The 27,296-nt window shown below is 38.3% G+C and overlaps 1 protein-coding gene across 2 annotated transcripts in view; it reads right to left on the bottom strand.

Annotated features, from left to right (window-relative positions):
- The window catches only part of Gemin5 (gem nuclear organelle associated protein 5), a 45,562-nt gene that overhangs the window by 2,589 nt on the left and 15,677 nt on the right, over positions 1 to 27,296 (bottom strand). The window contains exons 13-27 of one of the 2 annotated variants that reach the window (XM_076856398.2): positions 26,256 to 26,437; positions 23,497 to 23,636; positions 22,325 to 22,496; positions 20,040 to 20,267; positions 17,937 to 18,050; positions 17,421 to 17,543; positions 15,942 to 16,037; positions 14,971 to 15,108; positions 12,733 to 12,880; positions 9,289 to 9,408; positions 8,568 to 8,778; positions 6,157 to 6,408; positions 4,117 to 4,279; positions 3,047 to 3,545; positions 243 to 339 (exon numbers count right to left, since the gene is read on the bottom strand). In XM_076856398.2, the coding sequence (XP_076712513.2) occupies positions 243 to 339; positions 3,047 to 3,545; positions 4,117 to 4,279; positions 6,157 to 6,408; positions 8,568 to 8,778; positions 9,289 to 9,408; positions 12,733 to 12,880; positions 14,971 to 15,108; positions 15,942 to 16,037; positions 17,421 to 17,543; positions 17,937 to 18,050; positions 20,040 to 20,267; positions 22,325 to 22,496; positions 23,497 to 23,636; positions 26,256 to 26,437 (2,683 nt within the window). Of the gene's footprint in view, positions 1 to 242; positions 340 to 3,046; positions 3,546 to 4,116; positions 4,280 to 6,156; positions 6,409 to 8,567; positions 8,779 to 9,288; positions 9,409 to 12,732; positions 12,881 to 14,970; positions 15,109 to 15,941; positions 16,038 to 17,420; positions 17,544 to 17,936; positions 18,051 to 20,039; positions 20,268 to 22,324; positions 22,497 to 23,496; positions 23,637 to 26,255; positions 26,438 to 27,296 lie in introns of those variants that run through there. The other variant, XM_076856399.2, reaches the window with a different exon arrangement.

Raw genomic sequence — 27,296 nt, 5'->3', positions numbered from 1 at the left:
TTACATTTTACTTCTTACTTCCAATTGTAAAATGTTTGATTACTATCTTGTGTGATCAATAATTCTAGTTTCATTTCCACAAAACATTTTAGCTAACCAGAAACAAGTGGATCCTAAATTTTTAAGTACATAAATATTTAGATTTTAGAGACTGAAGAGAGAAGTAGATTTTTAAAAATCTGTAGAGTCAAGTGATAACACAAAAAGTAGTGTCTCATCAGAAGAACTGCTATAGAGCTTACCTTAATGCTCTCAGGAAAGTCAGCCATTCTTTTGTTTGCCTCTGTAAGCCTTTTGGTTAATTCAGGCAGAGAGACCATCTCATTTTTTTCTTCTTTACTAGTAATAATAATAAAGTACAAGTCAGGTGTCTTGCCTTTAACTTTCCCCCTTAATTATTTATATTATGGTAAAATACACACATCATAAAATTCACTGTCTTGAACATTTTTAAGTACACTTGCTCTGTAGGATTGAACACTTTCCCCTGATGTTGTAAAATCATCATTACCATCCACACCCAGAAATCTGTTTCTTTTTATCTTGTAAGATTGAAATTCTACATACATTAAATGATAACTCTCCATTCTCTGCTTCCCCCCTTTTGGCAGCCACCACTCTACTCTGTCATACAGTTGGAATCACAGTCTTTTTGTGACTGGCTTATTTCACTTGGCACAATATCCTCAAGATTCATTCTCAAGAGTTGTAGATAAGCAAGGAGGGAAATTTTGACATTCTCTCTCTCTGGATATTTAGGTTGTTTCCTTCTTTTAGCTTTTTTGAATGGCTCTGCTATAAACATGGCTGTACAATTCTGAGACCTTGCTTTTTAATTCTTTGGCTGTATATCCAGAAGTAAAATTGCTAGATCAAATGGTAATTCTGTCTTTAATTGGATGAACAGGCTATTGTTTTCCATAGTGGTTGTCTCGTTTATATTCCTACCTTTCTGCAAAAGGTTCTAATTTCTCTATACCCTCATCATCACTTGCTACTTTTTTTTTGGCAGGGGTTGGGGTATTGGGGATTGAACTCAGGGGCACTTGACCATTGAGCCACATCTCCAGTCCTATTTTTTGAAAAAAAAAAATTTTTTTATAGTTGTAGTTGGACATAATACCTTTATTTTATTTATGTATTTATATGTGGTGGTGAGGATTGAACCCAGAGCCTTGCACATGCTAGGTGTGCGCTCTACTGCTGAGCCACAACCCCAGCCCTGTTGTGTATTTTATTTTGAAACAGGGTCTCACTGAATTACTTAGCACCTCACTTTTGCTGAGGATGGCTCTGAACTTGCCATCCTCCTGCCTCAGCCTCCTGAGCTGCTGTGAATATAAGTATGTAATGCCACCCATGCCTGATTATATCTTGCTATTTTTCTTTTTATAGTAACCATCATAATGGATATAATGTGCCTTGTGTTTCACTGAAGTCTTGATTTACATTCCCTAATGATTACTGATGTTGAGTCTATTTCATGTGCTTACTAGACATTTGTATATCTCTTTGGAGGAATGTCTATTCAAGTCCTTTACTTATTTTGAACTGGGTTATCTGCTATGCATGGGTAATCTCCCTCCACCCTCCATGACACTGGGCTACCTCCCCAGACCTTTCTTTTTTTTTTTTTTCATTTTGAGACAGGTTCTCCCCAAGTTGCCTGGGCTGGCCTCAGCTTCCTGAGTCACTGGGATCACAGTGCCACTGAACCTGGTGTGCCTGGGTAACTTATCTTACAAATAACTGAGATCAAGAGAGGGCAATTTAATTTGAGGTGATTTACTCAAAGGCAGGGAGGGCCTCATGCATTCCTGGTAAGCGCTCTGCCACTGAGATACACCACAAGCCCAGACATAAAATTTTCAAAATGTACTATTGTTCTTCACCATTTTCCAAATCCTTCAGACACACAGTCCAATAATAATAATTTAGGACTTTTCTGCATTTGACTGAAGTCAAATGTAGGCCTAGGTTTCTCTAGAAGATGGTTACACTGAGCCAGGGCTCCTAACTACAGAGAGGTGTGGATGCATTTTTTTTTTTTCTGCTCAGAGTGTTTCTTAAGCTTCTTAAAGGGGTCCTGTGATTCAACACTAAAGAGTCCACCCAGGCCTTGTGTAGGCCGGGCGGCACTTTACCACTGAGCTACAACTTTAGCCCTAACCCATGTTTTCATGGGAGCATTTTGAAAGGATTTAAGGCTTCAAAGTTTTATTTTTTTTAAGGTAGTAATAATAGCTATGTTTATTGATTGTCTAGTATTTTCTGGGCTTTGTGCTAGGGAACATAATGAAGGTAAAAGGTACTTAGCATAATATCCTAGCAGAAATTATCGGTCACTGTGAAGCTTCTAGCAAAGCTCTGTAGTGGTCAGTGATTGGCTCCCGTCCTCCACTGGCCTGTTTTCACTGGTCATGATTAGGAAGTGACAGCATCCCATAATTTAGATTTTGTCAGCTAAGTGTGCAGTTTTATACACTACTCTTTGTGTGTTTTTTTAATAGCATAGAATAATAGAATTGTTTTTCATTAATGATGCAGTCATGTGACTCCACATTTTATATGACTGATTTTTTGTGGGGGAGGTAGGAGTTGGTAGCCTCATTTTTTTTTTTTTTTTTTTTTGGTGGTAATAAAGCTAGGAACTTCTGCCTCTGAGCTACATCCCCAGCTCTTTTTAAAATTTTATTTTGAGAAAAGGTCTTTCTCAGTTAGCCAGGCTAGCCTTGAACTTGAGATCCTCCTGCCTCATCAGTTTCTTGAGTAGCTGGGATTATAGGACTGTGCCTATGCCAGGCTCTGGTATATCCTTGGTGAGGAAACTAAAGCTGAGACATTAAGAGGCTTGCCTGAGGTTATTTGGTGGGGCCAGACCCTAGAACTCACATCTCATTTCAAAGTCAGTGCCTTTGGAATTTAACTTAAATATTATGCTGTTTCCAAATGACTCCAATCATTTACATCATGTACTTGAGACATAATGACATGAGAGTCCAGGAGGATAATTTTCATTCTGTGTTGTGCTCAACTCAGTACTTACCACTGGCTCTGAGGACTAGCAAGGTCTTCTTCCTGTTCAGGTTCATCCTTATCAGGACCATTGGCTGTAGATTTACAGAGCTGACTTTTCTGGTGTTGACGGATCATTTCTGCCAAAGTCTCTTGGACTTCAGCAACAGTTCTGCGTGAGTTTTGGAGACTGGCATGCTTTTCTGAAAAGAGCTCCTTACAAGCACTCAGTACTTGCTTACTTTCTTCTGTGAGTCTCAATAGTAGTTCTGCAGGTCTGCTTGGCTCTGGCTGAGGAGCAGCTTCAGGGTCAGTCTCTTCAGCCCTGACATTGTCCAGCTGCTCAACAGAGAGAGTCCTCCCGTGACCAGCCCTCGCTGAGTCACTGGACTCAGGGCAAGGCCTGGAGAGAGACCACCAGACTTCATACAGACGCCCGTAAATAAAAAAGGCCTCCAAACTTTTGAAAGCTGGTATGGCTGGGGATTGATGGTCAGTTTGTCCCAGTTTGTCTCTTAGGTAGTCACAGCCTAGGAGAAGAAGGAGAGTACCGAGTTGTACGTTTCTCTATTTGCCAGAAATCTGGCATCTTGCCCTGTTACCCAAGAGGAACACCCCAAGGAAAAGGACAGAAGGGATTGCACGCTTCTCCCCAAAGCCAACTGAAGCTAGTATTTCCTGTCATGGGACAGTATGCCATCTGTCTTACTGCAGGCTCTGGGGCACAGTGATTGAGGTAAGATCACAATGTGCTCTGAAAAAATCACAATGATTTAGTTCAGTGATGAACTGCACAGCTCAAGGAAGGTCTTTTATTGTGCTTTTCTAATCTTACTAGCTTGTGTTGAATTACCATTTCTGTTCCTCTTAAACTGGGTGTAGAAAGTGGGAAGGCAGTAAGGTGGGCAGGTAAAGGAAAATAGTGTAGACATCCTGGTTACCTCTTAGGAGCTTGAATCAGAGTATTCAAACTTGCTATCAAATGACACAACTTGGCCAATCTTCATCTTTTAATAACCCTGATACTCCTGGTAACACATAGTTGTGTATAGGTTGTCCATTAATGGGTGTGCCCTAGAGGCAGAGATGGGGGTCACTTACCATCGGGGAGAAAGGCCGAGTAGACTTCTTGCATGATGGTGAAGTTCCCAGAGTCGTAGCTCCGGATCACAGCCCGAAGCAGTGCTTGCACAGCCTCATCCCAGGAGGCCACCTGTTGGCTCAGCACTGCCAAGGTCAAGTCATGACAAATATGAAGCAGGAGCTGGAGAGGGGCCAGAGTTTCAGTTAAACCTCCTTTTGTGGCAGGCATTGCACGTAGGTACACTCAAGTCACAATTCTGAAAGGTCCTATTTTCACAACCCATCTTTGCTTCCCCATAAGAAACTTTCATAGCAACATACAATGTCTGCAATTAACGTGTCACACTGAGAAAATGCCTTTACATTTTCATTTCCTTTAAATAAAAGCTATAATAAAAATCAAAGCTCACAGTATAATTAAGATACAAATCAACCAGTTTTAGATACATAGTTTGATGAATTCTGGCAAATTTATAGTTCGGTAACGTATCACCAAAATCAAGATAGAACACCTTAATCAACCAAAACTATTCTGTGCTCCTCACTCTATCCCCTGGAAAACACTGATCTGTTTCCTGCCACTTAAGTTTTGTTGTTTCTAGAATTTAGATAAATGGGACCATAGAATCTTATAGTCTTTTGTTTCTTTTAATTAGCATGTTTTCAAGATTCACTGACATTATTTGTGCAGCAGAAATGTGTTTCTTTTGTTTTCTGGTAAAATATTTAATTATATGAATGAACCAGTTTTTTTTTTTTTTTTTTTTTTTGAGGTACTGGGGACTGACCCAGGAACCCAGGTGGGGGCTTACCAACTGAGCTACATCCCCAGTCTGTTTCTGTATTTTATTTAAAGACAGGGTCTTGCCAAGTAGCTTAGGGATTTGCTTAAGTTGCTGAGGCTGGCTTTGAACTCATGATCCTCCTGCCTCAGCCTCTGGAGCTGCTGGAATGACAGGTATGTGCCATCGCACCTGGCCCAAATGCACCTGTTTGCATATGGATTTACCAGTGGATGAATATTTGGGTTGTTTCTAGTTTGGGCTATTGTGAACTAAGCTGGTACAAATGACTGTATGCAAGTATTCGTATAAACACCTGATTTCACTTCTTATAGTGAAATATCTAAGCAATGTAATTGCTAGGTCACACGGTACATGTATATTTAACTTTAGAAAAAACTAAGGCAGCCTTGGTGAAACATGCTTGTAATCCCAGCTAGTTGGGAGACAGAGGCGAAGGACTGCAGGTTCGAGGCCAGCCTGTACAACAACATGAAATCCTGTCGTTTAGTACCCAGAACTGCAAAAGATAAAATAACAACAAAAAACCCTGCCAGACTGTTTTCCAAAGTTCCCCCCCCTCCCTTAAAAATTTAAAAGGATCCTTTCATTTTAAAATGTAGTGGGCTGGAGTTGTGGCTCAGTGGTGGAGTACTTGCCTAGCATGTGTGAGACACTGGGTTTGATCCTCCGCACCACATGTAAATAAATAAATAAAATAAAAATAAAGATCCATCAACAACCAATTAAAAAAAAAAAATATCAACTAAAAAAATATTTAAGAAAATGCAGATAGATCAAGGCATAGTCACAAAATGGACATAGGCAATCAAAATAAATGAACTTGATCTCTTTGTATCAAAATGGATAATTTTACAGTGGCCACTGAAATAAACAAGTCACAAAATAATATATATGGTACAATACAGAAACTGCTTTTGATGAGCCAGGAAATGGGGATGGGGCTGAGAAAAGGAACAACAGTGATTTCAATTTTTTCCTACTTTTGAACCAAACAAAAAACCCCAAATGAATATGTGTATTTACATTATTCTGTTTTTCTCTATACTATTCAGACTTAGAAAAAAAAATACTGACTCAAGACTACTTCAAAGCTAAAGGGCTTTAAGTAATCTGAGGGGTTCTGGACCTGCCTTGTTTTTTTTTCCTGAAATGCAAACTTTATTTTATCTGCTTCCCTATTATACTGACATGAATTAAGGAAGCCTTGTAACCGAGTGATTAATATCAAGTGCTGGCATAGATTCCCAGGTACCTGTTTGGAGGGAGTGTTATTTGTGGCAGATGGATACTGGACGTTTTGCAGCTTCTGAAAGACAGCCTGATACTGCTCTGGGGTGTCCAGGTTGAAAATGCTCTTCCACACTGCAGTCACTCTCTGCACAAAGGGCCCTTCGGTGCCTGTGGCCCAAGCGTGGTAAGAAGAGAAGCCTTTGCCTTCTGGAAGCTGTTTTTCCTCAAGATGCCTGCACAGTAGCTCAAGCAGGCAAAACACGAGTCTCTGACTCTGGGATCCAACAACAAAGAGGAGGAAGCATTACACAGAAAAGCAATTGATTCCCTAGAGAGTTTTCCCTGTTCTTGAAAGTATTCCCCTTTGCATCTGCAGCAACCAAGTCCCATCATTGTGAACTGCCTGTTCAAGTCAAGTCATATATGAGTGGGAAAAAGAGGCAGAGTCTAATAGATATTTTCCAGGGGCCTTTTGGGGGAATTCCATCCTTTGGTCCTTGGAGCCCAAGAAACCATTTTTATAACAAATCCTCAACTATAGTATCTTTTACTATAATTTAAGCCGCATATAAGGCCAGCCACCTAAAACTTGTGGCCCAGTTTGAGAAAAGATGGGCTGGGCTTATCAGGTTCCTTCTACCTTCCCAAACCCCAGAATGAAGAATACAGAAGTAATGCATAAAGGCTGAAAGTATTGGGACATGCAAGCTTTGAAGATCTGAGGGAGGGGCATGGAGCACAGACCATCTCCAAGCAGGTTTATAAAGGAATCATTTGATGCAGAACAAAAGCAAAGACCATACAGTCAAAATGCACTCTTTAGAATATTTAGTATAGCTGATAGTTTTTTTTTTCCCTTTGTTCTTTGATACTGTGTCAAAGGAAAAAAAGAAATGTGAAATAACTGTTCTGACTTTTTTTTTGTTGTAAATTAAAGTCTCTTCAGATTTTGGTCATTTTATAAAAAATAAACTCTGTGGCACTCTTTTTCAAGATATACCATTTGTGCATCCATTTTTTATTTGCTCTTTCCAGAAAACTACTCCCCATGTAACATTTTCTTTGGACTTTAAATACTCAGCTAGGAACTGTCTTAAGCCTATTTACTATTGTTAGGGAAAAGGAATTTAAAAAACTCATTACTGGCTGGGTGTGGTGGTGCATGTCTGTAATCCCAGCAGCTCCAGAGGCTGAGGCAGGAGGACTGTGAGTTCAAAGCCAGCCTCAGCAACAATGAGGAACTAAGCAACTCAGTGAGACCCTGTCTCTAAATAAAATACAACACAGGGTTGGGGATGTGGCTTAGTGGTTGAGTGCTTGAGTTCCATCACCAGTACAAAAAAAACAAACAAACAACAACAAAAATCTCCAAAAACAAAGAAATAGAAAATCAACACTAAAAACAACCTCATTAGTATCTGACGAGCAGATTTCTAAAAGGGACCAAATGTGTATATTCTTTGGAAACTGGGTGAAGAGTGCCAATGCTTTAAATGTCATCTCAGTTTTGATGTGTTAAAAAAGACATTGGTAAATTACTCATCATTATTTTTTTATTGCTGAGGTTCAAACCCAGGCCTTCAGGCACACTAGGAAGTGCTCCACCACTGAACTACATCTTCTACCAAATTACTAATTTTTAGCTACATAGGGACAAATAGCATTTAAGAAATAAAGCACTTCTATTTTCCTACATATTTTTATAATTTTTTTAATAGCCTACAGGTGACAAGAGGTGTTACAGGAAGAGCACCATGAGTTTTGTTGGACGCCAACTATGGTCTCCCTTCCAGGATGACACTGCTGATTACATCAATGCAGAAACACTAGACTATAACCCAGAGGCTGGGGCCTAAAGGCTATTCACAGATTTTTTTTTTTTGGTACCAGGGATTGAACTCAGGGGCACTCGACCACTGAGCCACATCCCCAGCCCTATGTTGTATTTTATTTAGAGACAGGGTCTCACTGAGTTGCTTAGCGCATCGCCATTGCTGAAGCTGGCTTTTTTTTTTTTTTTTTTTTTAGAGAGAGAGAGAGAGAGATCGAGAATTTTAATATTTATTTTTTAATTTTTCGGCGGACACAACATCTTTGTTTGTATGTGGTGCTGAGGATCGAACCCAGGCCGCACGCATGACAGGCGAGTGCGCTACCACTTGAGCCACATCCCCAGCCCCTGAAGCTGGCTTTGAACTCATGATTTTCCTGTCTCAGCCTCCCAAACTGCTGGAATTACAGGTGTGTGCCACTGTGCCCGGTTTCACAGATGTTTTGTATAAACTGATGAGCAAAGGGAATTACTATGAATGTCCACATTACTTCTTGTAAGTACAGTAACTGAGTTTGTGCAATTGGGGTTATTCACTTGCATTTGACTAGAAAAGGATTTGAGACTCATCCCTCTTAATCCCAGGAGAAAATAAGACTGACCTGTAGGCTTTCATGCAGCTGCAAGGCTTCCTGGGCTCCCACCCAGTTCTTGGCTAGAAGCAGCTCTTGGGCACATCTGAGAGCCAGAGAAGCAGACAACTCATCCTCTCCTACGATCGCAGCCAGCTCCGCCGCTGTTTTAAGTGATGCTGCATCCCCTTTTTTGGCCAAAACTTTGGCAGCATCATAAGGGGAAGTGGCTCCTAAATAGCTGTAATGTGAAGGCAAACCCCAAACAGGGCACTGTCATCAGAGCACCTATCCCTGCCCCCCGAGGGTAGCATTACTTCCTTCTGTCCACTTTGCTATGGCCTCAGGTGCCACTGCGTCTGGTTGTTTTTGAGAAGGCTCAGGCCAGTGTAACTCAGCACGGTGTGTGACAGACAATAGCTTGAGTTAAGAATATAGGGAACATGGATGAGAGCCAATCTGAATCCAAACAGAAGGGTCATTCTCTCCATTCTCCTTATTGGGAAAGGTATAAAACATCACTAGAAAATGGCAGAATCTCTGGGCCTGCTATTGAGGTTTTCAGATGTTATGATGACTTATATAATACCAAATAGGCAGATCCTTCTAAATCTTGTGAAGTTGGGTTCAATACACATTTTTAAACATTTTCTAGCTACTTTGCTTCCACTTCTAGACTTGTACTTTAATTTTGTACTGCTCTTGCCGGTGGAGGCTGTTCCTGGGTCACCCATGCTTCCCTCGAACTTACCATTTGGCTGCTATGGCATAATGCCCATCTCTTTCTAGGATGGTTCCCCAGGTGAGGTACAGGTCCTTCAGGACTGGGTCCTCTGGGCGCAACCGGGCCTTGGCAACTGCAATAGCTTCCCTAAAGGCAAGAAGAGATACTTTAGCCAACACCAAAAGGTTCCTTTCTAGGAAGTCCTAGGAGGGACTGCAGGGAAGAATAAACTGTCCCTTTTATGTTGTCTGTAATGTTCCAACTTCCTATTAAAAAACGGAACTCCTCTGTTACACTAGCAAGTTAAAAACACATGATTTTGTTCAATCTTCATCAAGCCAGAAGTTCTTACAGAATGGTCTATGGATTCCTTAGGGGTTCAAGGCCCTTTTGAGGGTTCATGAGGTCAAAACTATTTTCATAATAGTGCAAAGAGGTTATGTGCCTCTTAAAAAGTGTGCTGACATTTGTACTGATTGTGAAAAGTTATGGTAGATAAACTGGTGTCATGTGATCAGGAATCAAGAAAGTGATACTAATTAAACATTACTAATTTTACTAAACTCCTCAAGTCAACATTTTAAAATTCATGTGACAAAATGGGAAGAACGTTTTATGTTCTTTGCTGTATTCCAAAGAATGACTGTCTCTAATAAAAACCTGAACTGCAAGTTGAACAAGCTGCTTTCTTCATGGCACCCCATTTCTTTAAAAAAAAAAAAAAAAACAACAAAAAAAAAAACCTAACAGATCAATGTTATTTAGAGTTGGGTATCAGAAAGATGTTTTCTTAAAAATGAACAAAGCAAGCCTATTACTGTAGGGAAATCAATAGTATCCATTGCCAATAATAAAATCTAAGCTTGCTAGTGAAGATTCAAATTTTAGAAAACACTGGGAACCTGATAGCTTCCCAAAAGATAAAGACTTTTCTTATGAGATTGATGGTGATTACAGAGAAATGTGATTAAAAAAAATATTTTTATAATGAACTGTGTCAACATTTGGAAGATCTGTATAACTCAGCAAACTAATATTTTCCAAATGGCGTACAAATTCTGAGTTGCGGCAAAATAAAGTTATAGCTGAAATAAAAGTGTTTTAGATTAAAGTGATATAAATATTTAAGAAGTATTTCGGGTCTTCTAGTTATAGTTGGAATGGAGCATTGGGACCAGAATTACTCCCTTGACATAAAACTTTTTAAAACACTGAGTAGAATTTGTATGAAACAATTGTTTTCTTTTCTTTTTATTATTTTTTTTAAAGAGAGAGAATTTTTTTTAATATTTATTTTTTAGTTTTCGGCAGACACAACATCTTTGTATATGGTGCTGAGGATCCAACCCGCATGCATGCCAGGCGATTGCACTACCGCTGAAGCCATATCCCCAGCCCGGAAACAATTGTTTTCAACAGTGAAAAGCTGTCATCTCCAAGAGAAAAGGAACAATGTGAGCCCTATTGTGACAATGACTTCCTATCTAAAGCACTTTCTAAGTGGAATCTTAATGGAGATTCAGCAGACTCAAGAGTTGAGGAGAAACAGAACAAATGGAATTTGAGGGACAGGATACTAGAAAGGAAGAAGCTGTCCAGAGAAAGACTGCCAAAATTCTGCATGGGATTCTGTTTAGTCTCTGACTAAATACAAAGCCATGATGTGTAGGAAATTCCTTAAGGCTGAACAAAGGACATTTAGGAAACCATAAGCAGAGCGATCCCAGCGCTCATTCAGAGCTTGGAGACATCAGATTTGTGAGTTGCTGAATAACACAAGGCAATTCAGTGAAGACTTCAGAAGGTAGAAGAGCTAAACTACTTCTGGGCTATGGATTTCTCTAATCCTGCCCTAAAAAAGCTTAGACTATGTCATGAAAAAAATCTCGATGTCTTCAACTTGCCAAAACAAATTTCAACACTCTCTGAAGGAAGAGAGCAAAACCACCCAGGATAAGCAAAAGAAAATCTCACCAAAGCACATTATATCAAATTGCTGCAAATTAATGAGAGAGGAGAGTCCTAAAATGAGAGAAAAAAAAAAAAACCCCCACAGTTCCTGCAAAGAGAAATAAATTCAGCAGTCAAGCAAAGAAGAATTCAAAAAAGGAGAAAATAGAACTGCTGAAGCAGTGATAAGACAAACAAACAAACAACAACAAAACAAAAACAAGAATTTGTTGCTGGCAGAATATAGTATAAAAAAGTGTTGGAAGTTCTTCAAGTGAAGACATTGATAGCAAATGGAAACTTGGATCCACATAGAAGAAAAATGCTAGGAAATAATAAACATGGGATAAATATAAATGCTTTGGGGCTGGGGATGTGGCTCAAGTGGTAGCGTGCTCGCCTGGCATGCGTGCGGCCCAGGTTCGATCCTCAGCACCACATACAAACAAAGATGTTGTGTCCGCCGAAAACTGAAAAATAAATATTGAAATTCTCAAAAAAAAAAAAAAAATGCTTAAAAATCACTAAAAGGTAAAGAATTGTTTAAAGCAAAATATTCATAGCGTAACATGGGGTTATTACATGTACAACATATTAAATATCTTATGAAAATAGCAGACAGGATGGGAAGAAGGAAGTACAATGATACACATGAAATAGTATAATATTACTTGAAAATAAACTGTGATAAATTAAAAATGCTCAATACAAACTCCAAAGCAACCACTAAAAAATAAAGAATATACAGCTAATAAGTCAGTATTACAGTTTTAAATTAGATTAAGGGGCTGGAGTTGTGGCTCAGAGGTAGAGCACTCGCCTTGCATGCATAGGACCCTAGGTTCAATCCTCAGCACCGCATTAAAAATAAATAAAAAATGGGGGTATTGTGTCCAACTACAACTAAAAAATAAATTAAAAAAATACTTAGAAATTAAAAACACTCAGTTCATCCAAAAGAAAGCTGGAAAAGAAGAAAAAAAAAAGAATGGGACAAATAGAAAACAAATAGTAGGGCAGTAAATTTAAATCAACCACATCAATATTTACTTTAAATATAAATGGTCTAACCTTCCAACTAAATGGCAGTGATATCAGACTGGAAAAAAACGAGACCCAATTGTATGCTATGTACAAGAACTATTTTTCTCATATTGTTTTTGGTAATTACATATGTATTATAGTGAAACATAATATATATGGGAAAGATTTGTATCATTCCCAGGAATGTTGTTACTTCTAGAGAAGAGGGAATTAGGAGAGAATACAGGAAAGGCATGTCAACTAAATGTGGAATGTTAGATTTTTATTTAAAAAAAAAAGGGGGGGTGTCAGGAGAACTTCTGTAGTGGCTCACAAGATCCTGTTTCGTTTCACAGGTGGGCTTCAAAAGGGAGTTCCCACTGTAATAACTTGTTCATCTATTACCTGTTTTGTGTAGTTTCTTCATTTTATATTGCTTTAAAGAAGTTTAGATTATATTATGTACAACTACTGGATAAATTCTAGGACCATACAAACCTATAAAAGTGGTTTGACTTGAGCAGCTCCACAGCTTCATACACTTTGTGAATAGAAAGCAGATGAGAGGCAGCTTTGACATACTGATCCTGGAAACACAACTGTTTGGCAAAGGCTTCCACAGCCCATAGCCATACATGGTAGCCAGCTGAAAAAAAGGAAAGATAGTGGTTTAAAAAAAAAAAAAAAAAAAGGTTTATGGAAGGGGAGGAGGGAGCAGGTACATTTGGGCTGAAATTTTTGTTTCCCCAGATAATGCATTAAGCAGAACATTCAGATGTTGATTCAACTGCCATTACAGATCAGTTGCTTCTTTTGCCTCTTTTCACTTCCATGTTCAAAACATAAATAGTTCCTTTGCTTGTATGATTCAAGAGACACAAAAAAGTATTAAGTTCCGGAAAGTGGTTACCCCTTTTGGGGTTAAGCGAAAGAGCAACTGGAAGGTAGCATAGGGTAACTTTCAGAGTTTATCTAGTGGTATATTTTCTTCTTTTTTCTCTTTCTTTTTTTGGTACTGAGGTTTGAACCCAGGGGGGCTCAACCACTAAGTTATATCCCCAACACTTTTTTTATTTTTAAGACAGGATCTCCCTAAGTTGTTGAGGCTTGCCTTGAACTTATGATCCTCCTGCCTCAGCTTCTGGAGTCGCTGGGATTACAGGCATGAACCATCATGCCTGGTTGTAAGGATATATTTCTTGATATGGGTGCTGCTTATGAGAGTACATTCAATTTGTGAAATTTATTGTATATTCAAGATTTGTGTACTTCTTGCTCTACATATATAGTAGAACTGGATAAAAAGTATAAAACAAAACTATACTTTATAGGATGGCATAAAAGGTTTCTTTTTTATCTTGGAACCTTTCTATCATGTCTTGCCCAAATTCCTTTCCCTTTAGGCAATACCCATTACCAAAACTTAGGAAACAGTCTATGAATATGTAACTATATTACTGTGTAAATACAAATGAATACTGCAATATTCCGTTGTGGACCTATCCCCTGATTCTTTTCTGTCTGTATTTTAGATGTCCATTCCATGACAGAATGTATACAGCTGCCTCATTCTTTTGGTATGTACATAGACTTAATGTATGGATATACCTGCTGTAATCAGTCTCCTACTGATGCTGATAGACAACAGAGGTTCTTGCAATCTCTGCTATTATAAACATCACTTTGATGAAAATCATTTGTGTATCTGAATATACTTAAATTCCTATAATTAGAATTGCTGAGCCAAAGGTTATGTGTATTTTAATTAATGGTCAATCTGTCCTTCAAGAAGTTTTCACTGGCTATGGTTTAGATGTGTTTTGTACCTGTTCATGTGCTAGAGGCTTGGTCTCTACTGAGGCAGTGGTAAGAGGTGTTAGAACCTTTAAGAGGGGGGGCCTAGTGGATGATAATTAGGTCAAGAGGGCACCACACTTGGAAAAGATGTTGATTGTATAGAATGGACTGATTCCTATGCCAGTGGGTTCTTAGAGAAAGAGCAAACCTTGGGCTGGTGATATAGCTCGTATGTATAGTCAATATGTGTAAAGTCCTGGGTTTAATCTTCAGTGTGTGTGCTGAAAAAATAAAATCCAAAACCAAAACCAAAAAAATCCAAAAAAGGAACAAAAAATCCTCAAGAAGCCGCTTGACCCTCCCCTGATCTCTGGCTTACTGTCTGCCTCTGTTCTGCTTACAGTGCTACCACTATGATACTTTTGACCAGAAAGTTCTCACCGGAGCTATACAGACACTGGCATTATGCTTTTGAACCTCTATCCTATGAGCTACATAAGCTCCTTTTCTTTAGGTGTTTTGTTACAGTCACACAGAATGGACTAATGTGTCACCAATTATGCTTTTGGCATTCATATGTCAATTTCCTGCCCTTTTGTAGGATCTGAGTTGAGGTATTAGCCTATTATATTGTAGTGAATTGTACCATTTTGTATTAACTGCATTTATAAGTGATTTTAAGGTTGACACTGGTGAGCCATTTTTTAAAAAAAATATTTATTCTTAAGTCTTAGGTGAACACAATATCTTTATTTTATGTTTATGTGGTGCTGAGGATCGAACCCAGTGCCTCATGCATGCTAGGCGAAAGCTCTATCATTGAGTGCTACATTACTGTGTAAATACAAATGAATATTGCAATATTGCAACCCCAGCCCTGGTGAGCCATTTTTAGAGGTTATATACTAGATGACAGTACTTTTATCAGAAAGAACATACCTACTGGTGCCATAGCCACAAGATTATCTGTCAGCTCCCCTCTTTCTGCTGCTGTTTGGAGAACACCCTTTAAATCTCCTTTCCAAAGCATAAGCTGGTGAAATAATTCTGGGTGGCCATTTTCCAAGTGACCTTTTCCTGTATGGAAGAGAGACAGTATTTGAAAGATGTTTCAGAAAATCTGTCCTCGCTGATTTCTAAAAACAGGCAGAGTAAAAGAGGAAATTAAACAGTCACTCACTTATGAATTAGTCACCCACCAGAATGGGGGCCTGGAACCAGTGTGGTGAGTTGCCCACTCAACCATTTTCATGTGCATCCTCTCACCCAAAATGAACATGTTTAGGGTATTATGATAATACAGGGTATGGATACAGATATCGAAGTCAGGGGCATATTTGCAAATATGTAAAAGCATGGAGTTATGGAAAATAATATTTTTACAAAATAGCCCCCAAAGGAAAATGAAGCAAATGCTATTTTGGAGGAGGGAGGGAAGTTAGCCAAGCATTAACGTCCCTGGGAATCCTTTTCCAATTACAACAGGCACTGAAGGAAGGAGGCAAAAATACCCATTCCTCACAATCTGGGCTCCTATCTCTGTAAGTAACAATGAGTTTCAGCCTTTTAATCTTTTAATAACTAGCCCCTGACTATCCGACCGGCATACCCACAAGTTCCAATGATGAAACCACCCTAATTGTATCCTATAAACCCCAAATCCTCCCTATAACCGAAGACCACTGTTGCATCCATGAAATGAGCCCCTACAGTGCCCGAGTGCTTGAATCCTCAAATGAATAAACGGCTTCTCTCAATCTTCTGAGGCTTCCCTGAATCTCTGAGGTGTGCACCCGTCATTTTGCGCTTACAATGACAATAACAGAGAATAGCAGTCACAAAAAGAGGTGCATATAAATGTTAGGGAAGGATGAATACGGAAGGGATTACATTGACTGGATTTGCCTCACCTTCAGTTTCAATCATTCTGTACAAGGTAGCCCTATCTGTGAAAAGCCCCAGGTGAAATCTTTCCTCAAGATCAGCAGACACATCCTCATTTAGCTCTGTTAATACAAAATAAATAGAGGGAAAAAAAATCAGATTAAATCACATAGTTTACTGTTTCCTATCCAATAACTTCTGAATGTTTTTTAAAACACCCACTTTAGACAGTGAGCAAAGCAGATCTGTGCCCTTAATTTACTCCAAAAGGGACACTAGCTCATTGTGAAGGTAGCAAAATATGAAAATATATCTAAATTTTTAGCTCAGGTGGGCAAAAATCCAGAGACAATGTAGTTTGCTCAGAACAAAATTTTTGGTGAAAAAATGTTAAAATTCAACATTTAAATGCTACATCTAAGTAAAAAGCATGCAAAACAAAACTAACAGGCAAAGAGTGTCCTTCGGTATTCACTGCCACACAGCTGGGTGTGGTGGTGCATGCCTATTATACTCAGGAGGCTGAGGTGAGAGGATTCAAGGCAAATTCAAGGCCAGCCTTGGCAACTTAATCAGACCCTGTCACAAAATAAAAAATTGAAAGGGTAGAGGGTATAGCTCAGTGGCAGAGTAGCTCTGGATTCAATCCCTAGTACCAAAATAAACAAAACTATACACTGGGACCTACTGCAAAGGTTCATTCTCTGATTTTCAATAAGGGAAACAATGTAAAACTATATCATTAATTAATTAAAGGAAGTCTTTGCAAAGATCCAAAGGCTATGTATAGTAAAAAAGAGCATAAAATATCTCTGGCAAGACACAGGTAACTGATGATAATGTCGCCTCTAGGGAGGAAAAGAGGAGAATTGGGTTTTGGAGGAAGATTTACTTTCTTTTTAGACTATTAGAGTCTCAGTTTATCATGTACATCTCTTACAACTCAACAAATTGAAAATAAAAAAAAATAAAGTTGCTCAGATATCAAAATAATGGGCATTAAATGAGGGCTTTTTTTTTATTATTAGTTGCTCATGACAATTCAATGATCTTGACATATCATACATTTGAATCAAATGGGGTGTAATTTCTCATTTTTCCAAAAATAAAAAAAAAACAAAAATAAAATAAAGGAACTGCCACATTATGAGTGTATTTCCAATAAGGGAAAATGGCACCTAAGATACTGTTCAATCGGGGAAAATGGTGGAAGGAGTTGACTTATGCTGAGATATTAAAGTCAAAATCCTGGTTTGGGCACAGAGATGGCTGGTAGTAGCTAGATGAGAATAATTAAAGCAGAGCACTACATATAAAAGGAACTGAACAGGGAGTCTGACAGAAGGGTGTGGGGGTGAAAGTGGGTGCAAAGGATACCAAAGAATGCAGAAACACAGAAAACAACTTTAGAATCTGTGTGCTCATTAATTTAACAAATAGTAAGCACTCGATACATGCCAGTTCCCAGAAGACTACACATGGATCGAGGAAATGCATTTCTGTACCTCTGCAGTGCTTTGCAGTTGCTAGCACCAAACAGTCGTGATGAAGCTCTTCTTTGGACCTATGGTCCAGGCTTGTGCTCAGAGGAAGCATGGATCGAGCTTTTCTCTTTTTGATTAAGGCTTCTGAAATGTAATCAAAGTACAGACCGTCTCAAGAGCAGATCAGAAACACAACAGAATGATTACCTCTTATGGGATTGCAACCTTAGCTAGAGGGATACTATGGGACACACAAGTTCTCACTCCTATAAACAAACTTTCATATTTAATTCATGGGTGCAATGTGCACACCATGTATAAAATGCCCTTGGTAACATTTATGAAGCAATGTATCAACTATCAACTCCAAAACGTTTCATCAAGTGCTAAAATAAAGTTTAAAAAGAATGAACCCGATGGAAACACAATCAGAACACCCACAAATATTTAAAACCTCAACAAACCAATCAACCTCAAATACTTTTTTGAGTTCTCAGTTGCATGTAATTATTAGTATTTCAATTATTAGATACTGACCTGGCTTCTCTTTAGGTGGCTCCTTTTTCGGTAAAGTGACTTTGTTATTAATAGTGACTTTTGACTTTTCAAAGCCTGAGGAAACTGGAGTACTAATAACTGGTTCTCTAGAAACTGCACCACAAGGGAAAAACAGGAAAAATGTTTGGGATAAGAATAATGCAGAATTCAGTTTATACACACACACACACACACACACACACACACATATATTTTTTTTTTAAAGAGAGAGTGAGAGAGAGGAGAAAGAGAGAGAGAGAGAGAGAGAGAGAGAGAGAATTTTTTTAATATTTATTTTTTAGTTATCGACGGATACAACATCTTTGTTTGTATGTGGTGCTGAGGATCGAACCCGGGCCGCACGCATGCCAGGCGAGCGCGCTACCACTTGAGCCACATCCCCAGCCCTAATTTTTTTTTTAAAATTAAGAGCTTTACTAGGCCTAGCAATGTAATTTTATCTATTACCAAAACATGCTTTGGGAAGGATGTATGGGTGGTCTCTCCTCAGCCTCACCAACTGGCTGTTTCAGAAACCTGTACGTTTATTATTCAGAACTTTAGGTTAAGAAAAAGACTTCTAGCCTCTTTAACTACGTTATCCTCAAACTCTATTCAGGTGATAAGTTGCTTTCCATATATTTAGGTCACTAAATAGTAATAACATTTATTATGTAAATAAGGAATAACTTAACTATTAGAGAATATTAAGTATACATGTTACAGAATCACAATCCATAATCCTAAACACATATTTTTTTCCTTAAAAAACAAACAAAACCAAAAAACAAAACCAACATACAAAAAAACCAGGGCTGGGGTTATGACTAGCATGTGCAAGGCCCTGGGTTGGATCCTCAGCACCAAATAAAAATAAATAAAATGAAAGTATTGTGTCCAACTATTCCAAAAAAATAAATATTAAAAAACCAAAATAACCAAAAACAACAAAACAAAACTTGCTGGACAGGGTGGCACAAGCCTCTAATCCCAGTGGCACAAGATGCTGAGGCAGGAGGATCCTAAGTTGAAAGGCAGCCTTGGCAATTTAGCAAGGCCCCAAGCAACTCAATGAGATCCTGTTTCAAAATAAAAAATAAGAGTTGGGAATGTGGCTCAGTGGTTGGGACCCCTAGGCTCAATCTCTGATACCAAAACAAACAAAACCAAAAAATCCTGTTGACCTATAGGAGTAAAGAACATTTTGTATAGCCATTAGGTGATATGAAGACATTCTGATGAACCTAAAATATAAATTACGTTTTTAGCTTTTTTTTAAACCCAAACTACGGGTCCAGCAGCCATTCTTTTGGACACAATGAGTCAGGGATGCCTCTATACTATATATTTTGGTTGCACCGATTCTGCCACATTAAAAATAGTGTTTTAGAATTAAACATAAATCATCAGTTCTATTTATACTGTCTTCTACCTAATCATATTTTTTAGTTGGTAACAGGCATCCGATATTTAAGGTTGTATATAAAAAGAATAAAAGTGTTAACACTTTATCCACAACAATTTACTTATCCTTAACAATTATTTCTCTTCAAACATGAACTAGAATACATTATTGAAAATTAGTGATGGAATTTTTTTTGTGTGTGTGAAAAATCTGAGAACTGCCATATAACTTAACTGGATGGAAGAACTTAACAACTGATCTTCAGTTTCCCTCTGATAGGCAGAAAGGTAGGAATGAGCTCCAGGGAGGATGGGTGGGAACTCCTTAAGTTCCCAGAGAGGTAGTGGCTTATATAGTCATTTTTAAAGGACAGTGGCTTCTTTGAATAGATATAACCAATAATGTCATACTGTTAAGAGCTTTTCCTGGTATTCTCTACAGGGTTTTATTTCCTTTATTCCTTCATCAAAGATGTTTATTTTAGAGACTTTGAAAGCTTTGAAGAAAACTAATAGTTTCCAAAGGCACCAAAGACACCAACCAAGGTTGCTTGCTGGGGATTCGGGAAATGAGGAAAGAAAGTAGTTGGGAAATAAGGCAAGTCAGAGACAGAAATTTCAGACTGAGTAAGAATCCAGTTTAGTTCCCAAGACATGACAAAATCTTAAGACTTAGTGGCACCCAGTATCTGCACACACCCACTAAAGCAAGGCCACAGGGTGACTCTGGCTCCTGTGCTTCCTCTTCCCCTTCCTGGTCTGACACTCCATTTTCAACAGGTCCTGAGTTCTCCTTTATGCCCTCTTCTTCGTTCCCATCAAATGACTCTTGCTTTACCGGCACTCGGAAGGTGGGCTTTTTCTTCTTTTTGGCCTTTGGCTTAGGTTGAGAGAGCCGTTTTTTCTCTAATTCAATACTTTTTTTGCCTGCAAAAATCACAAAAAAGCATAGGCTGAACTACACATTCATGGTTAAAAGTGCCCTGGGTGGTCATCTCCAGTACATTCATTATATTACTCTTTGCTCTGACAGCCTTACTCGCCTTACTTTCTTTTCTTCCCAAAGAAGTTTTATAGTCTTATTATCACAATGTAAAAAGCCTTTTGAGATTTCATTAAATCATAAATGTAATGCCTAATTACCCCTGAATAAGTCAGTGTGTGACCTGCTAAGAAAGACATTCTCCAACATCACCATGCCACAGCCGCTGAGGTCAGGAAATCAACACTGCTACACTATCACTATCTACTCCCCACACTCATTAATCAACTTTTGCCAACTGCACCAATGATGTCTTTACAGCAAAAGCAACTGAACCAGGACCACCCACTGCATTGGACCGTCCATGCCTTCAACCTGGAAGAGTTGCTTAACTTTTCTTTGACTTTTATGACTTGAAATTTGAAGATTACAGGAGAGTAATTTTGTTAATTTCCCCTCAATTTGGGTCTGTCTGCTGTTTTTTAAAGATTCAGGTTATGCATTTTCAGCAGGAATACACAGAAGTGAAGCTGTGTTCCTTTCAGGGCAACCTATGAGGTAGCATATAATTTTTATTTGTTCCATTCTTTGGTTTAATCACTTTAAATTAATAGGGCATACTGTAGGTTACCCACCGAAAAAATAAACTACTCCTATTTATTATTAAGCATCCATGGATTTTTTTTTCTTCTTCTTTTTTCTTTCCCCAGTGTTAGGAATCAAACCTAAGGTCAAACACTGCCACTGAACTACAAGCCCACTGATGTTTCTTGACTAAAAATTGTTACAATGACTGCTGAATATCAATCTGCATCTTTTCTCTGAGGAGTTCAATTTCAGAAGGTGCAGTGTCCCATGGGAGGCTGCTATTCTTTGGGGTGTGCAGGCTTTCCTGTGGGGATGGCTTGGAATGGGCTTCTTTTCAAGATCCCATCATTCACTCTAAAGTCATCAGGTGGCATAAGGAAGTCTTGCCTCCCATTTATTTAGGCACTCATTTATTTACATCAGTATGAGTTTCTTCGTTAGATTATAATTTGTTAGTGTTACTCATTTTTTAAGTTTTTATTCTTATATTAAAAATCACCTGTATTGTGGAATGATTTAATACAATAAAATACCCACCTTTTAATACTTTGATAAATTGTGACAGATCATAATTGTGTAACCCACCACTCTGTAATGCATCCCCGCCCCAAGCTATCACTGACCTGTTATTACTCTAGTTTTGCCTTGTCTAGAGCTTCATATAATTAGAATTATATAGTATGTAGTCTTCTGTGTTCAGTTTCTTATGCTCAGCATAATTTTTTTGAGATTCACTAATTTTGTTGTTTATCAGTACCTTTCTATTCTTTGATTTGGGGACTGAACTCTGGGTCTCGTGCTAAGCACATGCTCTACCACTAAGCTGCATCTCGCCTATTACTTTCTCTTTTATGACCAAGTGGAATTCCATTGCAGGGATACTACACGATTTATTCAATTATCTATTGATCAGCATTTGAGCTGTTTTTAGTTTTTGGCAACCACAGATAATGCTGCTATGAGCATTCTTAAAGTCTTTATGTGAACACATAATTTCATTTCCTTTGGAGAAATTTCTAGTTGCTTAATTTTTCCAGTTGCTTACGGCCAGAATGGAATTTTCCTTTTACTTATTTTCAAGTACAAATCCTCTCAGATTTGGTCAAGCTGGCTTCTGTGTCCTTCTGATGTGTCTCCTTAATCTTTTAAGTTCATCTTTCCTTTCTGGCATAAAGGAAGGTTCTAGGTTCATATTTAGCAACCAAGATCTGACCCCTAGGCACACTTGCTACTGTCCGAGGGTGTTGTTCTCAGCCCCCAAAGCCTGCCTGCTTTGCGTGGGCTGCAGACCCCCTACTATCCTGTGCTCCTTCCTTGCATGAATGTCTTCCTTGCTTGTCTCTTAAAACTCAATTAAGAGAGCAAGAGAGAGGGAATTAGGCAAGCACTGTATGGGTTCCATGTTCTGACTGACCTTGAGGAGGCCGGGAATGAACTTGCATGGAAGTTAGCCATTTGTATACACAGAAGTCATCTGCCCCTGAGTAGATGCAATCCGGATCCAAAGGAGACCATGCCACACAAAGCAGTCGGCCTCGATGTCCTCGGAAATTATAAAGAGGCTCTTCTCGGAGAGTATCCCATACCTGAAACCAGAAGTCACATACATGACAATAAATTTTCTGGTTATTCTATTGTTTGGGGGGCTTAATTTATTCAATTAAAAAACCCGTGGGGGGGGCGCTAGAGTTGTGGTTGAGTGGTAGAGCACTTGCCTAGCATGTGTGAAGCACTGGGTTCGATTTTCAGCACCGCATATAACTAGGTAAATAAAAGTCTATCAACAACTAAAAAACATTAAAAAACAAAAAAACAAAAACAAAAACCTGTGGGCTCTTTATTTCCTCATGTGGTTTGTAATTTCTCTCTTAGGAGTTCAATTTCACAGTACTATTTCACGTGGGAGGCTTATATGCTCCAGTGAGTTTAGGTATTCCTAAGAGGGAGATTCTGAATGGGCATTTATCGATGCACCATGGATCACACTGTTCCAAACCGGATCTATCTGCTAATATTTGGCCTGGGGCTTCTGGCATCATGAAAAAAATAATTCATACCTACATTAGAAATTGGAGTTCTAATTTCCCATAGGTAATTCTTTTGTTCCCAAGTCCTTGGACAAATGATTAGCTGCTTTGTTATTTCTTTAATTATCTTTGTGTCCAGTTCACAGAAAGCAGGCCTGTCTTCATGGCTCCCAGTTTGTGCAAACAACTGAATTACAATTCAATACTGAGACAGACACCAATCACAGATGTTAGTTCCCTAGCTGCTATGGTCAATTCTGGTTGTAACACCTAAACTTCTTCAACATAGCTCTGGCCTGGCAGCTCATCTTTATTTTCATTTTTGTGTTTGAAGAAAGAGAACTTTTCACATCAATTTATCCTACCATATTCATGGTATGTCACCCGGCTTGGCCTGCTAAGGGTCCAGATAAAACTAAAATGCCTTCTAGAGTTCAGATAATCTCTTTCTGTAGAGGGTGACAGTGGAGATGAAAAACATGTTCACAACTGGAGAGGGAAGGGGAAGAGGACAGAGTTTAAATTAGTGAGAGCCCAAGGGGCCAGGACAAAACAGTACCTGGGCTGTACCATCATAGGAAGCAGACACCAGCCTTCCATCATGATGTGGGCTCCATGCCAGACTAGTGATCTTGGCCGTATGTCCAGAAAGGGTCCGGTAGGGCTCTGTAATGGTCACTGGAGCCTCAGGATTGCTCTCTAAAAGGTAAGAGAAAGATGTTACTGCTACCGTTACAAGCAATAACAAAACAGACTAGATGAAGGTGTTAACTCTTGTTAATGCAAGAGTCAAGATTCTGTCAGATCTGATTTTTAGCAGATAATACTGTTAGTGGCTAAGTATATGGGCCTATTAACAGGGTCTGGGCAAATACAGGTTTAACACAAAAAGTGTTAGCTATTATTATTTCCTTCCAGAAGCCATCACAATGAAAATAATGCCTTTTAGATGTAATCCTATGAAGTACATATCCTTAATGGTACGGTATTCTAGCTAATTATGAGAAAATCCCAGATAAAACCAAATTGTAGGAACTTGCAAAAAAACAACTGTTTTGAGTTAGGGATATAGCTCAGATGGTAGATTGCTTGCCTCACATGCACAAGGCCTTGGGTTCTAATCCCCAGCACCACAAAAAGAAAGAAAAAAAAAAAGTTCAGTATTCATCAAATATTGCAAAAATGCTAAATGAATCTGGCAAAAGGTAGATGAAAGTCTTTGCATTCTTACTGCAACTTCCTTTTTATTTAAAAAAAAAAAAAAGAAGATTAAAAATATCAAAACTCGGATGGTAGCTGGGTGTGGTGGTGCACTCCTATAAATGCAATAGCTCAGGAGGCTGAGACAGGAGGGTCACGAGTCCAAAGCCAGCCTCAGCAAGAGTGAAGCCCTAAGCAACTCAGTGAGACCCTGTCTCTAATAAAATATAAAATAGGGCTGTGGATGTAGCTCAGTGATAAGTGTCCCTGAGTTCAATTCCTGGTACCCAAAATGAATGAATGAATAAATAAATAAATAATTAAAAAACAAAGATCTGTGCTGCTATGAAAAATAAGTTAATGTCCTTTGCCAAAGTGGATAATCACAAGGACAGGATTGGCTCTTTAACAATTCTCATTAATTATAGTGTACCTACTATGTATTATTACAACCCTAATGTGTCTAAACTTTAATACTTTTCCCACATTGCTTTTAATTCAGGAGAGTGACGGTTAGAATAAAATTTTTTTTTTGTTTTTATTTCAGAAAACAAAAATTAGTTCAACAGAAATTAAAAATCAACTGTTTTCACTACTGCTGAAAGAAATCACTCTGCAACACTATGAACAGTTTAGTGATAGGTAATTTCTATATATTGGAGGAAAATGTAACCCCATTTCCCTGATATTAAAAAGAAAGGTCCACTGGGGCTGGGGTTGTGGCTCAGTGGCAGACCACTTGTTTGGCATATGTGAGGCCCTGGGTTCAATTCTTAGCACCACATATAAATAAATAAATAAAATTAAATTAATTAAAGACAAATAAATTAAATAAATTAAAAATAAATAAATAAAGATAACTAAAAAGAAATAAATAAAGAAAGATCCATTAGGTGTGGTGGCTCATGTCTGTAATCCCAGTGACTTGGGAACCTGAGCCAGGAGGATCCCAAATTCAAGGCCAGACTGGTCAATTTAGCAAGATCCTGTCTCAAAATGGCTGGATATGTAAGTCAGTGAGGGTGCCCCTGGGTTTTGTTTAATTGCCAATACTGCAAAAAAAACAAAAACAAAACAAAACAAAACAAAAAAACAATAACAACAAAAAGCAAAAGCCCTTCTGACCTTCTGAACTGTGGTTATCAGCAGGTGCTGAAAGGGGCTCAAAGCTGTTTAAGGTTCCTTCAGAGGTAAATCACTCATGAAAAAGTTAAACTATCAGGCAGGAACAGTATTTCCTAGAACACAAGCAGGCTCTGGGATGAGGCTGTGAGTCTGGGTCTGTCGTATACTAGCTATGGAAGAAGTTAGCTAACCTCTCTGGACTGGACCTCAGATTCTACATGAGTGAAGTGAGGAGAACAACAGCCATCTCACAAGATTATGAACTTTAGATGTCATCAAAGATGGGAATGGGCTGTGTGTCGAAGGTGGATATAACACAGCAGCCCTGCTGAAGGGAGTATAAACTGGCAGCTTTTTGGACAGCTTTCAGCATTAACTATTTAAAAAACTGTTTTTTTTTAAAATGTCTTTTTAGTTATCAATGGACCTTTATTTTATTTATTTATATGTGGTGCTGAGAACTCAGTGCTCTGCCACTGAGCCACAACCCCAGCCCCCCCAAAAAACCATGTTTTTAATGTCCACATCTCTTCACATCTACTTCTAGAAATTTTATGTAAGAAAACTAGTCATGCTCCTGAAGATTTCAGAAGTAATATTACTTCTGAAAAAATGTAAATAATTTTAATGATAATCAATTGTGAATGGATAAATTCTGGTGTATTCATATTATGGAATGAATACATATTTGCTAATACCAAATTTTCATGTATTGAATTTGTACAAGAAAATTCACAATATAAATATAATAATATATAATGTGTACACATACGTGTATGTATTCTTCATTCTCTAAATTAACATTTTTGTCATGTTTGAAGGACTTTTAGAGTAAGATGAATACAGTGTTTTTGAAAGGAAAAAAAAAGAAAAAAGACAAAGGAAAGGAGAAAAAAAAAAGCCAAAAATAAAGTAAAAACATACAAAGAACAGAATGGAAAGTAGGTGAATGAGCAATATAACGCCCCCAAGTATGGAAGAAACCAAAGTTACCTAGGACAGTTCTCAGATTATGCACATAAATGACGGCATTGTTGGAGCCAGAGGCCATCAGATAGCTCAGCTCAGGCTGGCTGCCATGATCGTGATGCCAGGAAATGGTATTCACAAGCTTGTGATGCTGTTGGATGGTGCAGATCAGTCTTAAGTTGGGAACCTGAAATATTTCTATTGATCTAGAATAAGAAACACCAAGACAAGAGGGATAATCAAATTACAGTGCAGTGCAAACAAACAGTTCCCTTACCCACCAGTCTAGGAAAGGTGAAATAGAATGAGATAATACTCACCGCAAAGGCCATTCTCTCATGGAGAACCAGATATAAAAGGTTGTTTTATGAAATAAGCATATTCAGCATTTAAAAATTCTAACACTGTCTGGAAAGTTGTATTTGTTAGGCATTAATAAATAATACATGGTGGTGGGAAGCTAAAAGAATTAATGACCGCTGTATGAACTTGGACTATGTATGTCATTGTGACTAACAATGGAAGGAGTGAGATCTACAAAGGATTTCTGCTTATTATTATTAAATATTTTTTTGGTACCAAGGATTGAACTCAGGGGTACTCAACCACTGAGCCACATCCCCAGCCCTATATTGTATTTTATTTACAGACACAGTCTCATTGAGTTGCTTAGCGCCTCATTTTTGCTGAGGCTGGCTTTGAACTTGAGGTCCTTCTGCCTCAGCCTCCAGAGATGCTGGGATTACAGGCATGTGCCATTGTGCCCAAGTTAGTATTATTTCTTAAAAATGGAGTGTAATGAAGGCAGTTTAATGAAGAAGATGACCATTTCTGAGGCATAAAATAGCCTAAACATACTATAGGCAAATGCTATCTTTGAAATAAAATTAATCTAAATAATTCTGTTGTTCTCAAAGATGCAGAGAGCTCCTGGATCAGTTAAAGATATCAATGATAAATCAGAATATGAATTACAACGGGGCTTCCCTCATTAACATTACAGATGGCATCAGCCAGCTTGTGATTCAAAATACGTACTACTGCAAAGTTATTTCTTTTTTAAGA

Source organism: Callospermophilus lateralis, chromosome 5 (assembly GCF_048772815.1).
Source record: "Callospermophilus lateralis isolate mCalLat2 chromosome 5, mCalLat2.hap1, whole genome shotgun sequence".
Taxonomy (NCBI): domain Eukaryota; kingdom Metazoa; phylum Chordata; class Mammalia; order Rodentia; family Sciuridae; genus Callospermophilus; species Callospermophilus lateralis.
This window is presented reverse-complemented; position numbering and strand designations above follow the sequence as displayed.